Genomic DNA, 14,429 nt, shown 5'->3' with positions numbered 1-14,429 from the left:
TCAGCATCCTTTATTATACTACAAAAAGTCAATGTATATACATTTTGTTTAACAAAGGAAATACTTTGTATTAATTTCTTGATAGCTGGATAAATATGGCATGTGTCCTAAAGTCAAAGCAGAACCAGAAAGAGCATTATGGCAAATATTTAAAAATAAATCACAGACCATCCTTTTTCCTCGCTTTATCTCCTGAAGTACAGTTTTAATATCAAAATCTCCAAATTCTGCCCTTGATGTTGTTGTGAGCTGAACAGTTCCAGAAGAAAACAACTAGAAAAGAAAAACACAGGAACATGACCACTCACAGTTCTTATGAGAAACAGTGAAATAACATGTGTGTTATATTTCTTTAATTCCCAGAGCAAAAGATTTTTCCTTAATAACCAGCATTAACTCAAAAATTTTAAATATTTTCATATTTCTTTGCAATACATATATATAGTCACTGGAAAATAATAATTAACCCAACTAAGATTGTCAATAGACACCAAGATTAAACACCCTGCTTCAAACAACGTTTTCAATAGTATTACTATTTGTCCATCTATTTATTATGTCCCAAAAGTTTTGAACAATAGCTTAAATTGGCAAATTTCAACTAACGATGTGGACTAGAATCTCCTTTCAGTTTTATTTTCAAGACAGATATGTCTGAAATATACTCCACGGAGGTTCTTAGTGCATATATTTTGAAAAAAAGTTCTCCGGGTAAAGTGGGTGTGCATTCTAGTCAAGATTTTTGTTGATTTGTGGTGGTTTTTGTTGTTGTCGTTTTAAATTTTTATTAATTTATTTATGTGTGTCCTACAGCACATGAGTGGAGGTCAGAGGATAACTTATAAAAGTCAGTTCTCTCCTACCATGTGGGTTCTGGGGACTCAAATCAGGTCATCAGGTTCGGTGGCAAGCACCTTTAACCACTGAGCCATTCTGCTAGCCCAGTTTATCTGGTTTTTGAGATGGTGCCTCACTATATAATCTAGGCTGAACTTGAACTCATTATGTAGCCCAGGTGGGGCTCAAACCTGGGACAATCTTCCTGCTTCAGTTTCCCAAGTGCTGGGATTACAAATGTGTGTCCTCAACCCTAGCAACAAATTCTTTTTGTTTTTACTTTATGTGTATGAGTGTATTGCCTGCACGTATGTAAGTTCACCTGTGTTGTGCAATGCCGCAGAGGTCAGAAGAGGGCATCAGATTCCCCTGGAACTGGAGTTAAGGACAGTTGTTAGCTGCCATGTGGGTGCTGGAAACTGAACCAGGGTCTTCTGCAAGAGCAGTTAGTGCTTTTAAGCGCTGAGCCATCTCTTCAGACCAAATTCTTTTTTAAAAAATAACATTGCTCTTATTTATTATTTTATTTTATGTGTATGAGTGTACTGCCTGCATGTAAATAAGTTTTAAAAACTAATCATGGGCCTGGAGAAATGATTCAGTGGTTAAGAGCATTGGCAGCTCCTGCAGAAGACATAGGTTTGGTTCCAGCACTCACATGGCAGTTAACAACTGTCCCTAACTCCAGTTTCAGGGAATCCAATGCCCTCTTCTGACTCCTCAGGCACTACACGACACAGGTGCACTTACGTACATGCAGGCAATGCACTCATACACATAAAAATATAAATTAGCCGGGCATGATGGCACATACCTTTAGTCTCAGTATTTGGGAGGCAGAGGCAGGTGGATCTCTGTGAGTTCACGGCCAGCCTGGTCTACACAGCGAATTCCAAGCCAACTGGGGCTACAGGGAGACCCCGTCTCAAAAAGACCAAAAAAATTAAAAAAAAAATGAATCTAATTCAAAAGGATTTGCACATTTATGTCTAATTTAAAACAGGGCAGATCTAAGGGATGTATATCTAAAAACTTATTCTTCAAGGAATTTAAGAGTCTATAAGGCTTTTAATTCTAGCACCTGGGAGGTAAAACCTAGAGGGTCTCTGTGAAAGGCCAGCCTGTTCTACATAACAAATTCCAGGCCAGCCAGGGCTACACAGCAAGACCCTGTTTCAAAAAACAAAACAAAACAAAACAAAGAGTCTATTAGGAGAGCTACAATCATAAATAAATAACTGCAATACAGTGTGTTAAGTACTATAATAGTGTTATTTATTACATTGTAAGTGGAGACTTAATGCATTTACAAATGTTTTTATCATTATGAAGATGAAATTCGTACACTTGTAAAATAATTATTTATGGATTAATTTCAATATGTTAACTGTAATTATTATTACTTCAAATCCTACTAAAATGGAAGGCCCATTTTTTAAAATCTGAAATTTATCAATATTTGAGAGTATAACATATTACTTTGATGGTTTATGCTAATTGTCAACTTGACAGGATCTAGAATCACAATGGAGACAAATCTCTGGGCATATCTGTGAGGGATTTTCTACCCTGAGTTAACTGCGGTGGAGAGGTACATGCTAAATGTGAGTAGCACCAATTCATGGGCCTGAGTCTCAAACTGAATAAAAGTGAAGTGGCTGAGTGGATCTTCATTGCTCTCTGCTTCCTGACTGTGGGCACAATGGGACCAGCTGTCTCAAGCTCCTGCTACAGTGCCCCCCACCACATGGACCTCCCCATGGAATGTAAGCCCAAATTAAACCCTCCTTTCCTTACGTTGCTTTGGTCAGGAATTTCGTTGCAGCAATGAGGAAAGTAGCTAACACATTACTATTCAAAGCTCTAAAACACTAATGCCAGGAGACAAAGTACAGCATCTGGTTACCAGCTAAATGATTCTCTAAAAACCTTGGACTTAACAGCACATAAAAAGAACCATGCTTACCATGCACTTATAATGTGCAGCTGCCTTCTTGGCATTAAATATATGCAATTTCCCCCTTGCTTCATTTTCTTCCTCTCCCACATGACAAAATCCACATTTAGGCCTGGTGTCACTAGGACTGCTTCTATGTGGAGACCTATCTCTCTGTAAATGTTAACAGGAAAAAAAAATCACTGAAAATGTTCTGAGTATTTCAAGCTTTTATCATTGCAAATGATAAAACTTACCTGTAGACAATGTTTAAATGAAATATTCATCTTACAATACAAAGTAAGACTCTTAATAGTTTTCTACTTACATAGGAACTACTTTCCATTTCATCTGTTCCATGGGAGGACGTGGATCTGGTATCTTCGGACAGTCCTTTAAAATTAGTTTTTCTTGGTCTTCCTTTGCGACTTTTCTTTTTATTTTTGGGAGATGAGGGCTCCAGTTCATGCTCATTAAAACTTTCTTCTAAATCACCTGCTTAGAAACGAGCAAAAGCTTTATATGGATCAATCTTACAATGAGCATTAATTCCATGAGTCTTCAGGATCTACGCTTTTACTTAAAATGAAATTGCCTCTAAAAAGGAGGAGACCTGGTCTGTGCTATATTCAATGAAGCACAACCCAATGTTTCAGATAAATAAAACAAAAATCTAATACAAAAAAAGTTTAATTGTCATCACTGTAACCTTATTTCCCTTGAATCTGTAATTCTACAAAAATGAGATTTGTGATCTTGACTATAGTTTTTAAATATTGTTAAGATGGCTATAATAAAATAACCTCAATTTCCTGCCACATCTCAAGCGCTCATTGGCCATACCGGGCAAGTAGCAACAATGTCAGCAGAGACCTGGACTGCTTTGATCACTGAGGGAAAGGGTTGGTTACTGGACAGCACTGGTGTACATAGCTAGCTCTTCAATCATGAAAGCAGAATGAACAACTTCAACGTTGAAGTCACCTATAATTGAACTACCTGCTAAAGTAATTAAATACTGAGTACAAAAGGAAGCTCTAACCTAAGCAGTAAAAAAAAAAAAAAAAAGCTACGCTGTGAGTTATATATATGGAAGTAGCACATGTAGAAATTTTAGAACATTTCCCATGTGAAAAGAATTCCTGCCATTAACAGGAAGTGTTTCATTCAGCTATTCACTGATTTACTGTAGTTATGTATTAAAGGCCCCCTATATAAGCTGGAAAGGTGGCTCAGCAGGTAAAAGCACTTGCTCCACAAGACTGGGTGACCTGAGTTCAATCCCCAGAACCCATCTAAAAGTAGAGAGAAGTGACTCCAAAAAGTTGTCCTCTGACCTCCACATGTTTTGTGCCAGGCATGCACATACTGACACACACAATAACAAAACATATATATATATATTTATTTTTATTTTATGTGTATGAGTATATTGCCTGCATGTAGGTAGGTACACCCGTGTCATACAATGCTTGTGGAGGTCAGAAGAAGTCGTTGGATCCCATGGAACTGGACTTAGGGACAGTTGTTAGCTGCCATGTGGGTGCTGGGAATCGAACCCAAATCCTCTGCAAGAGCATTTAATGCCCTTAAGTGCTGAGCCATCTCTCCATTCCCAAGCTAATAATTTTTAAGTAAAGAATTTCATTAAAATTGTTAGAATTACTTGTACTTGCCAAAAATTAAAATTTCTTTTCTTTTCTTTTTGAGAAAGTCTCACTATGTAGCCTTGGCTGGCCTGGACTTGCTATACATAAACGAGGCTGGTCTTGAACCCACAGACATCCACCTGCCTCTGCCTCCCACTTGACAGAAAAGTGTACACCATCATACCCAGTCCTAAAATTTCTTAAAATGAAAAAATGATCATAATCAAATGTTTCAAACGTCCTAATATATATTTGTATATAGTATACCTAAAACATTTGAGTTATATGTATATAATATACTCAGCTATAGTTAAAGCAAATATCACTAACATCATACACTACATTATTTTAAACAAAATTTTTTTTCAACAAAAAAATTTCAGGAGGCTTTAAGTGCAATAGTAAAATCACAAACAACTCATAAATTTAACTATATTAGAGTTTCAAATTTCTGGAAGGTAAAAGAAGCAGTAAAATTAAAAGGCAAACAACAAACTGGAGCTGGAGAGATGGCTCAGTGGTTAAGAGCACTGGCTGCTCCTGCAGAGGACCTGGGTTCGGTTCCCAGCACACACATGGCAGCTAACAACTGTCCCTAACTGCAGTTCCAGGGAATCTGATGCCCTCTTCTGGTTTCAATGGGCATTCAGGCATTTCATGACACACTGCACCTTATATGCAGGCAGGAAAAACACATAAAATTAATTATTTAATTACTTTAAAAAGGTAAATAATATCCCTTCTATGACCAAGGATTAGTACATGTCAAACTCATACATGATTAAGATTCCAATGGAGCTAGCTGGGCATTTTGATGTGTGCCTGTTATCTTAGTATGTCAGAGGTTAATGCAGGAAAATCATTTGTTCAAGACCAGCCTGAGGAGGAGGAAAGGAAAGGAGAATGGAGGAAGGAAGAAGAGGGAGAGGAAACAGAAGAAGCCAAGCACTCCCAACCCCATTTCAAAATAGCAGGGGCTAGGGATATAGTTCAATGACAGAGCATTTGCCTAGGCTATACAAAACCTTAGATTCAATGACCATCATCACAGAAGGAAAAATACTAGCATGAAAATACAACATGTATCAGTGGGAGAGAATAGCAAGTTTGGAAACAGACCAGTAAGAATTTGGAAATTGAGACTATGATAGAAGTGAGATTCTCAATGAGTAGGGAAAAAGCTGAGAGAATTGGCCCATCCAATTTGTTATAAGATATCCATTTCCTCATATTATATGAAAAAAATAGAGTAAAAATCTAATTATAAAATCATGTGACTAGAAGAAAATAAGAGTTTTAAAAATATATATAGTTTGTTATTAGGACACATAAGTAGCCATAAAAGGAAAGACAGAATGTGACTAAAATTAAGGTATCTGTAGAGCAAATGGCACCATCAATCAAACTGAAAAACAAATAGGGCTGGGGAAGTGAGTGGCAGAACACGTGCCTAACATGTGTAAGTCTCTGGGTTCAGTCCCTAGCCCTGAAAAGCAAGGGGAAAAGGCAAATAAGTTGGGAAACCATTTGCACACAGTGACAAACAACTAAGACCCATATAGAGTATTTCAAATGATAAACTCCAAGAGAAAAATATACAAAGGACAGAAACATGCAACTCACCAGAGAATGACTAAAAAGAATGAGCAGAAGCCCAGTCTTACCAATGATAATAAAAAGGTAAATTAAAAGGAACAATCTGAATGAAAAAGTAAATACTAATATTATCCAGCTGAGTAAAGGGTATGGGACACTTTGGGCACGGGCATTCACTGGATAAATGGTTTCAGAAGCAATACTACAGTCCTTATTCTGAACGTTAAAAGTGCAGAACTGCAGAGCCTAGTGGCGCACTCTTTTATCGTCAGCACTCAGGAGGAAGAGGCAAGGGCAATCTCTTGAGTTCTATGCCAGCCAGGGTTACAGTGAAGATCCTGTCTCAGTAAAACAAAAAGCACAAACAAAAAAGCAAAAGCACAGAACTCTGCACCCGACAGCCCCATTTTTAAGACTTTATCACACATTTGTGTGTATGAAGTATATAACTATATAAGTGCAAGGAAGATTTTCGCAGTATTTGTAATAATGAAAAATAAGCATAGCCTATTTTTATTAATAGACAAAACTTTACACTTCTAGTTATTCTATGAAATATAATTGCTGCAAAGAATTAAAAAGATTGATCAACATGTTGATAAGGAAGTCTGCAATATATCACAAAATAAGAACAGTGACTTGTATTAATATTCTAAGTACACAATAGCGATTCTGTATTATAAACAAGTGCTCAATTCATAGATCTGTAAATTTGTATATTAAAAAAGCCTCTGGCAAGCATGGTGCAGTGGCACGCTCTTGTACTTCCAGCATTTGGGAGCCCGGGGCAGGAGAATTGTAACTTGGGAGGTCAACCAGACCTACCTGGTGAGATCTGTCTGAAAACAAAAAAAAAAGCTGTGAGAACATGTATGTATACCATACTGCTGAAGAATGTGATTTAATGTAATTTGAGGGCAAGGAGAGCTCATTTCAAACTAATTTTAGGATGGGTGAGACGGATAAGCAGGTAAAGGCACTTGCTGCCAAGCCTGATGACCTGAGTTCAATGCTCCAAACATACATGCTGGAAGAAGAGAAGTGACTCCTGAAGGTTCTCCTCCGACCTCCATATGTACACTGTGGCATCTGCATGCCCCCCCCCCAAACACAGACAGACAGACACACGAATAAATAATTCTAACTAAAAAGGTTTTAAAAATAATTTGAATAGTACCTTTGTACTATTTAATGTTTTAAATGGGCAGTGTGCTACCTTTCTGATCATAAGAATCTGCAATGTCTAAGATGCTGAAGAGCCAGTTGTTCATCCATTGCCAATAAGAATATAAGCTAGCACAATTTTTCTACAAAGCAATATTAGCAACACATAACAAGAAGCTTAAAAAGTTGTACCCTTTGAATGATAAAGGGGATAAGTATGACCAAAGAACAATAGATGCATACGTCTAAATGCCATAATAAAACTCATTAGCATTTTACAGGTAATATATCCTAATACGGAAGAATGATCAATATCCTCAAAAATTGTACCCTTTGACTCAGAGATTACAGTTATAGGATTTTATCCTAAAAGACAGCTGAGGCTGGAGAGGGTGGCACATGTCTTTAATCACACACACGAAAGGCAGAAGCAGGTGGATTTCTGTCAATTCCAGGCTAGCCTGGTCTACATAGTGAGTTTGAGGCCTACATAGGCCTACATTTAAATTTTTTCAGGGCTGCAACTTACTGCTTTTTTTCCTCCTTGATCCAAACTTATAAAAATGTTTTAACATCTAGAGATTTTATTTTTTCTCATTATAAAAGAACTAGCTGCTGAGAGAAGCAAACACAAAAACAACAGTAACAAAAAAATCCTTCTCCTTCCTATTTGCACCACTAAGCACTTCCACCTGGCTCCCTATCCAGCCTGCGCCCTCCCCTCCCTGGGAATTAACAATAGTCAACTGCTGCATTTCTCTACAGGAGCTGAATTACCCCAGTGTGAATCCTGGATTTGCAATATACTGTATGTCCTTGGATTTGAGACCTCAGAAGTTTCTGGAATAAATTATAGCAGTTCATATATAAAGTAGCTAGAACAGTACCTGTTACATAAGCCACTTTTAATAAACGTCAGCTATTATTTTCTGAGTAAGCAATATTTCTGACAGGTTTTTTTTTGGTCTTTTTGAGACAGGGTCTCCCTGTAGCCCCAGATGTCCTGGAACTCACTCTGTAGACCAGGCTGGCCTGCCTCTGCTGGGATTAAAGGCGTGTGCCATCACACCCAGCTATTTCTCAAAGATTTTTAAAGATCGGTTGTGTGTACAATAAATGGCATCCTATGCATATGATTCTATATCTTTCCTTTTCTGGTCAATGTAGCTTGATAGCCTTCCATGTAGGTATATACAAATGTAGCTTCTTCCTTGTAAGAGCTACTAGTAATCCATTGTATGTAACTAGCCCCCGATTATAACAAAACCCATAAGTTATGTGCATTTTGTGTGCTTATAAATGTAATGATCTTCCATTTGTCTTTACTTATACAGTATCTTGGCATCCATCATCTATAACTATGTAAGTTGGAAATACAACATAAGAGCTAATATTTGAGACTTTTAGTTTTTAACATAGTACACATGGCAGTTTATCTGCATGATATGAGGCTCACTTAAGCCTCACAACAATCTCATTAACTTGTCATCTTCCCAATGCCCCCTTTTAAAGAATGGTCAGAAAGATGAAATAATGTTTGCCCTGGATAAAAAGCTAAAAAGTGGGACACATATCTATCAATGGGTGACTACAAATCCCCTTTTAAATGGCAATGCTCATTATCATTGAAATGGGGTGCTTGCTCTGAAGCCTGACCCCTTGAGTTCCATCCTTGGGAAATACATACTGGAAGAGAGAATAGACTCCCACAAGTTGTTCTGTGACTTTCATATGCATGCCATGTCATACACACACACATGCACACGCACACACACAGAGTAAAGTTTACATAACAGTATCTATAAAGAAATGCACATTTCAATATGCTCCTATAAATTAGAAATTTATTTTTATTTTAAAAAATATTTACTTTTAAATTTTTTCTGTGTATGATTGTATTGCCTGCATGTATGCAAGTGCACCCATGCTGTGCAATGCCTGAAGGTCAGAAGAGAATGTAAAATTCCCCTGGAACTGGAGTTACATAAGGATGGTTGTTAGCAGCTGTGTGGGTGCTGAGAATTGAACCCAGGTCCTCTACAAGAGCAGCCAGTGCTCTTAATTGCTGAACCATCTCACCAGTCCTTGTTTGTGTTTTGAGATAGGGCCTTCCTATGTATCCCTAGCTGGCCTAGAACTCACTATGTAGACCAGGCTGGTCTGGAACTTGGCGATCCACCTGCCTCTGCCTCTCAAGTGCTGGGATTAAAGCATGTGCTACCACACCTAGCAGAAGTTAGAAATTTAAAAACTGAGATTCAAGGACCTAGGTGGGGTGGGAAGAAGCCTGCTTAAAAGTGTGTATTCTTCGTTTCTTTTTTTGACGAAAGCACAGGCTTGCCTCAAACTCACTATATAGCCAAGGATGACCTTAAAACTCTCAATCCTTGTGCCTCTCCCTCTGAATTGCCGGAATTACAGATGTGTACCACCATGCCTGGCTTCAACAATTCATATTCTTTCATACTGTTCATCTTTGTATGATGTTCATGCACCCATTCAAACAAATGAACAGAGTCAGTTGCAATTTCTAAATGTCCAGATTAATAAGGTAGGTGACAAAATAAGGTCCTCTGCCATCAAATGGTCCCAACCTGAGCACAGCCCAGGTTGTCTATGTCACTTTTGAAAGTCCAGATCCCTCCCTCCATTACAATTCTTTATGCCTCTGGTGTGTTCCCAATGGGACAGAAGAGTCAGCAGCTTACTTACCAAGATACCAACTCTCCTCCTTGTAATGGAAAGTCCCACCTGTCCCTCTGCTAACTCTCTTCTGTTTAACCAAGGCTTCTCTCAACCTACAGCTGCCCGTGTATGCTGTTTTTGTCCTCCTAATGGCTCACATTAGTTAATAGTGTGAAACAGAAAGGACCCTGGGACAAAATGACTGCCATTTTCTAAGTCTTAACCTGATAAAACTGCTTCCCATTCACAAGGCAAAGTCTATTAAATGGGACTAATGCTGGTCTCTTCTTTGCAAGGCTGCTTAAAAAGTGATGGGGAAAATGCTTTGTAATTATATCAAGTTCAATTCATTTGTTCGCTTTTATTCTTCTCATGTAATTGTAGACTATAAGCTGTTTAGCTACGAGGGGATTTTTTTTCCCTAAATTTCCTAAGCCATCCACACCAATCAATCAGCCAATAAACACTCTCTAAAATTAGTAAAAATGAAAAAAAAGGACAGGCATTAACATTTTAGAAAACACCACTACTTCTGCTTTGCACAGCTGTTGTGAAGGGAAAACGGGAGGTCATCTAACCTTCCTTAGGGTGCTTGCTCCTCTGTGCTCCATGAGACTAGTAAACTGAAGCTTCATCTGTTTTTCCAGAAAGGATATCAGGCTAATCATGTGTTTTGTGCATATTTCTTAAACATGTATCAGATACTCGAAACATATTATTCTAAACTAAGTGGGCTAAGATAAGAGATCTGGGATTTACTTCATAGAATCTAGAAGTGAGATGATGAAACAAGATTGTCTATGAGCAGATTGTTGAGGGATACAAGAGACTTCATTCTGTTCTTTCTACTTCTGCAGACATTTGAAATTTCCTATAATAAAAGTTTGTAGAGCATGCTAACTCAAAGCTGAGCATATATGCCTAACAGTGCTATGTCCAAGGGTGGTCAAATCCTGATGAATCTGGAAAAGTATGTATATGAGTCAGAGCCACATGGTATGAAGACTATAGTATTAACACGCAACCAGAATGTTTTTATGGTCTTTTTGAGATAGGGTCTCCCTATAGCTCCACCTAGGTCTCTTGGAACTCACTATGTAGACCAGGCTGGGCTTGAACTCACAGAGATCCGCCTGCCCCTGCCTCCGAGTGCTGAGATTAAAGGAGTGCGTCACCATGTGTGGCTTTCGACCAGAATGTTTAGAGACACGATTTGAATTTACACTGAATTTTGTCCATTTACAGCACCCCCTTCAAAACCAAAATTGTATTTCAGTAATTCATTTTACTTTAGCAACACCAACATAAGAGAAGCTGTGCGAGGCCTGAACTCTGGGCATAGAGCTGTTTTAGGTGGGTGAGCTGGTGCTGGATGCTAAATCCCAGGTCACCAACCAGCTTACAGATTTGTAGTGGAAACTGGGTATGGCTGTGAGCTGGGACAGTGGCATATCTCTTAAGTATTCTTATCTGGCAGCGATGCTAAAAGTGGCACATCATTCCAAGCCAACTGAAGAGTAAATCCTTTGAAATGACAGTTCTACAGTTTCAGGATTTCTACAGGCAGGTCAAGGGAATTACTGCTGCCATTGAAACTGTATGAAAACTGGTTATTTGGTTGATAAATTGCTGTTATCATTCTAAAATAATGGGCTCTACCTTCTGAAAAAAGAACTAAGAATCAAATGATAGTTACTAAGTGAAAATTGCACCTCCATTTCCCCTTTCTTAAATAAAAAAAATCAGATAAATAGGAAATAAATAGTACATTGGATATGTTCTTAATTTCAAGTCCAAAAAGCTAATGAGGACTGGAGAGATGGCTCACTTAGCTCACTTGGTGCCCTTGCAGAAGAACCAAATTCAGTTCCCAGCATCCACATCAGATGGTTCACAACCATGGGCACTTGCACTCCCATACACAGACACATACATACACAAACACACACATTTTGCACATTGCAGAAGCGTCAAGAACTCTTGGGACTAGAGAGCTGGCCGAGCAGGCAAAGGTGCCAGCAGTCGAGCTTGATAACTTGAGTTGGGTCCTGGGACCCTCACAGTGGAAGGAGAGATCCTACTCCTGCAAGTTGTCCTCTGACCTTCACACCTTGGTATGTGCACACACACACACACACACACACACACACACAAAATTTAAAAATAAAAAATTTTCAAAGTTAAAATAAATATTTTTTAATGTTTATGATTTCATTTATGCAGGGAGAGGTGGCCCTCAGAGACCAGAAGAAGGCATTTGATCCCCTAGAGCTGGAGTTCCAGGTGGTTGTGAGCTGCCTGGTATGTGTACTGGGAACAGAACCAAGGTCTTCTGTAAGAGTAGGATGTGCTCCTAACTGCTGAACCATCTCTTCAGACCCCAGGGCCAAACATTTTAAGTGCCCATTCTATATTGGGTAATTTAAGAAAAAGAATGCACTATACATTTGGTTCCTTATGACTTCAACAATGTAAACTGACCTGCAGTTACATTTGTGATCATGACATATTTATGCTGTATATTATTGGTGTGAATAGTTAAAATCCAACAACTACTTGGTTGTTGTTTTGGTTTTGGTTTTATTAAAAATCTCACCCCAGATTCATTTGCTCAGTTAAGACATATTTTCACTCTGAAATTTGAACTCACCTTCAATTTGTGGAAATCCTACCTTGACATCCTAAAAAATAATCTTAAATGAACTATCTTTTATACCTAATCACAGTTCCTTGTAGATACTCAAATGTTTAGTGTTCAATAAGCTATCTTATTGAAGTTCTTATACATAGACTAGCAATACGCTACAAGATATAGCTATTTGCTATTACCAATATTCATCTGTATTTTTTTTTATTTTATGTGTATGAGTGTTTTGTATGCATGCATGTAAGTGCACAATGTGTGTACAATGCCCATGTTGGTCAGAAGAGGACATTAGATCCCTGGGAACTGGAATTATGGATGGTTGTTAGCCGCAATGTGGATGCTGGGAATCAAACCCAGGACTCCTGCAAGAGGAGTCAGTGATCTTAACCACTGAGCCATCTCTCCAGCCCCACCAACATTTAACTTTTTAAAAATATTTTTATGTGTGTGTGTGTGTGTGTGTGCGCATGCTGGTATCTACAGATGCCAGAAGAGGGCATCAGATCCTCTGGGGCGGGAGTTCAATGCAAATGTGAAGTACATGATATGGGTGCTAGGAACCCAACTCCAGTCTTCTAAAAGAGCAGCAAGTGCTTTTAAACCACTAAGTGACCGCTGCAGCCCCATATTTATTTTTTTTTAAATATATATATAATGCCTTAAAAGGGGGTAAAGGGGACAGGGAGATGGCTCAGCAGGTAAAGGCACTTGTTGTCAAGCCTGACAAGCTGAGTTCAAACTCTCTGTCCCACATGGGAGAAAAGCAACTCCATAATTTGTCCTCTGAGTTTCACATATGCACTGTGGTATGTGTGCACACACACAAAAATCAATAAATGTTAAAAATTAAAATTAAAAAATTAAAAAAGGCTAGAGATGGTAGTGGCTCAATGCTGGAATGTTTGCCTAGCATTTGTGAGGCCTTGGATCTGATCCCTGGCAATGCACAAAAATAAAGTGGAAATAGTAAAAAGCAAAAAAGAGTGAAGAGGAGATTGGGAGATGGCCCAGTGCTAAGAGCATTGGTTGTTCTTGCAGAGGACCCAGGTTCTGTTCCCAGCACACACACGGTAGCTAACAACCATCCATACCTCCAGCTCCAGGGGATCTGATGCCCTCTTCTGGCCTCTGAGGGCACTGCATGCACATGAGGCACATTCAAGCAAAACACTCAAACACACAAAATAAAAATAAATCAAATTAGGTTCTAATCTTTTAAAAAAAATGTAGTATGAATTTAAGACAATAGTCAATAACCACCTGTGGCTACCATATTGGATGATGCAAAGAAGGAACATTTCTATCAAGGAACATTCTACAAAATAGTACTGTCAGGTCACTAGATCTCTATCATTCTGTCAAAAAGCCATGTATCTCTGAAGTCCACACCATTAAGCTAAACACCACTACTTCTCTGTCTTTAAAGAATACAAATCATTGAGGATCTTGTTAAAAGACAGAGCCCTATTTAGTAAGTAGGTATAAGGCTTGTGATTAGGTACGTCTAATAAGCTCTCAGGGGATGCCAGTTCTGTTGATCTAGATGCCACCATGCTACTTCTTGGTTCAAACAACTCCCCCTCACAATCATTCAACTTTATGCAGCAGGCCTTCTTTGGCACACAGCTCACAGCCCTTCTCTGTTCTAATCCATCTTCATTCTGTGCATGCAGGCAACCCATCTAACACCTAGCCACTCAGTTCTTTGACTTTCAGTGATATCCTCCACCAAGTACTCAGTTCCTAGTCACACCCAAATACCTGATTGATAATCACCTAAAATGCGTCCACCTCTGAAATACCTTTATGTCACTTTGGAATCACAGACGTTTGCTCTCATAAGTATCTGAGGTCTCAGGTTTCTTCATTCTTACTGGGACCTCTAATCCATTTCTTTTGATTTTTTTTCTACTGA

At 38.5% G+C, this 14,429-nt stretch overlaps 1 protein-coding gene and 1 pseudogene across 6 annotated transcripts in view; one reads left to right on the top strand and one right to left on the bottom strand.

Annotated features, from left to right (window-relative positions):
• Phf6 (PHD finger protein 6) overlaps positions 1-14,429 on the bottom strand; it is a 58,829-nt gene that overhangs the window by 13,806 nt on the left and 30,594 nt on the right. For 4 of the 6 annotated variants that reach the window (XM_008826754.3, XM_008826756.3, XM_008826757.3 and 1 more), the window contains 3 exons: positions 3,102-3,271; positions 2,804-2,947; positions 169-273 (listed from right to left, as the gene is read on the bottom strand). In XM_008826754.3, the coding sequence (XP_008824976.1) occupies positions 169-273; positions 2,804-2,947; positions 3,102-3,271 (419 nt within the window). The remainder of the gene's footprint in view (positions 1-168; positions 274-2,803; positions 2,948-3,101; positions 3,272-14,429) is intronic. The other 2 variants (XM_008826758.2, XM_029560454.1) reach the window with 1 other exon arrangement.
• LOC103728776 lies at positions 11,293-11,470 on the top strand (annotated as a pseudogene).

The sequence above is a fragment of the Nannospalax galili genome, unplaced genomic scaffold, assembly GCF_000622305.1.
Source record: "Nannospalax galili isolate Female #2095 unplaced genomic scaffold, S.galili_v1.0 scaffold371, whole genome shotgun sequence".
Taxonomy (NCBI): Eukaryota; Metazoa; Chordata; class Mammalia; order Rodentia; family Spalacidae; genus Nannospalax; species Nannospalax galili.
This window is presented reverse-complemented; position numbering and strand designations above follow the sequence as displayed.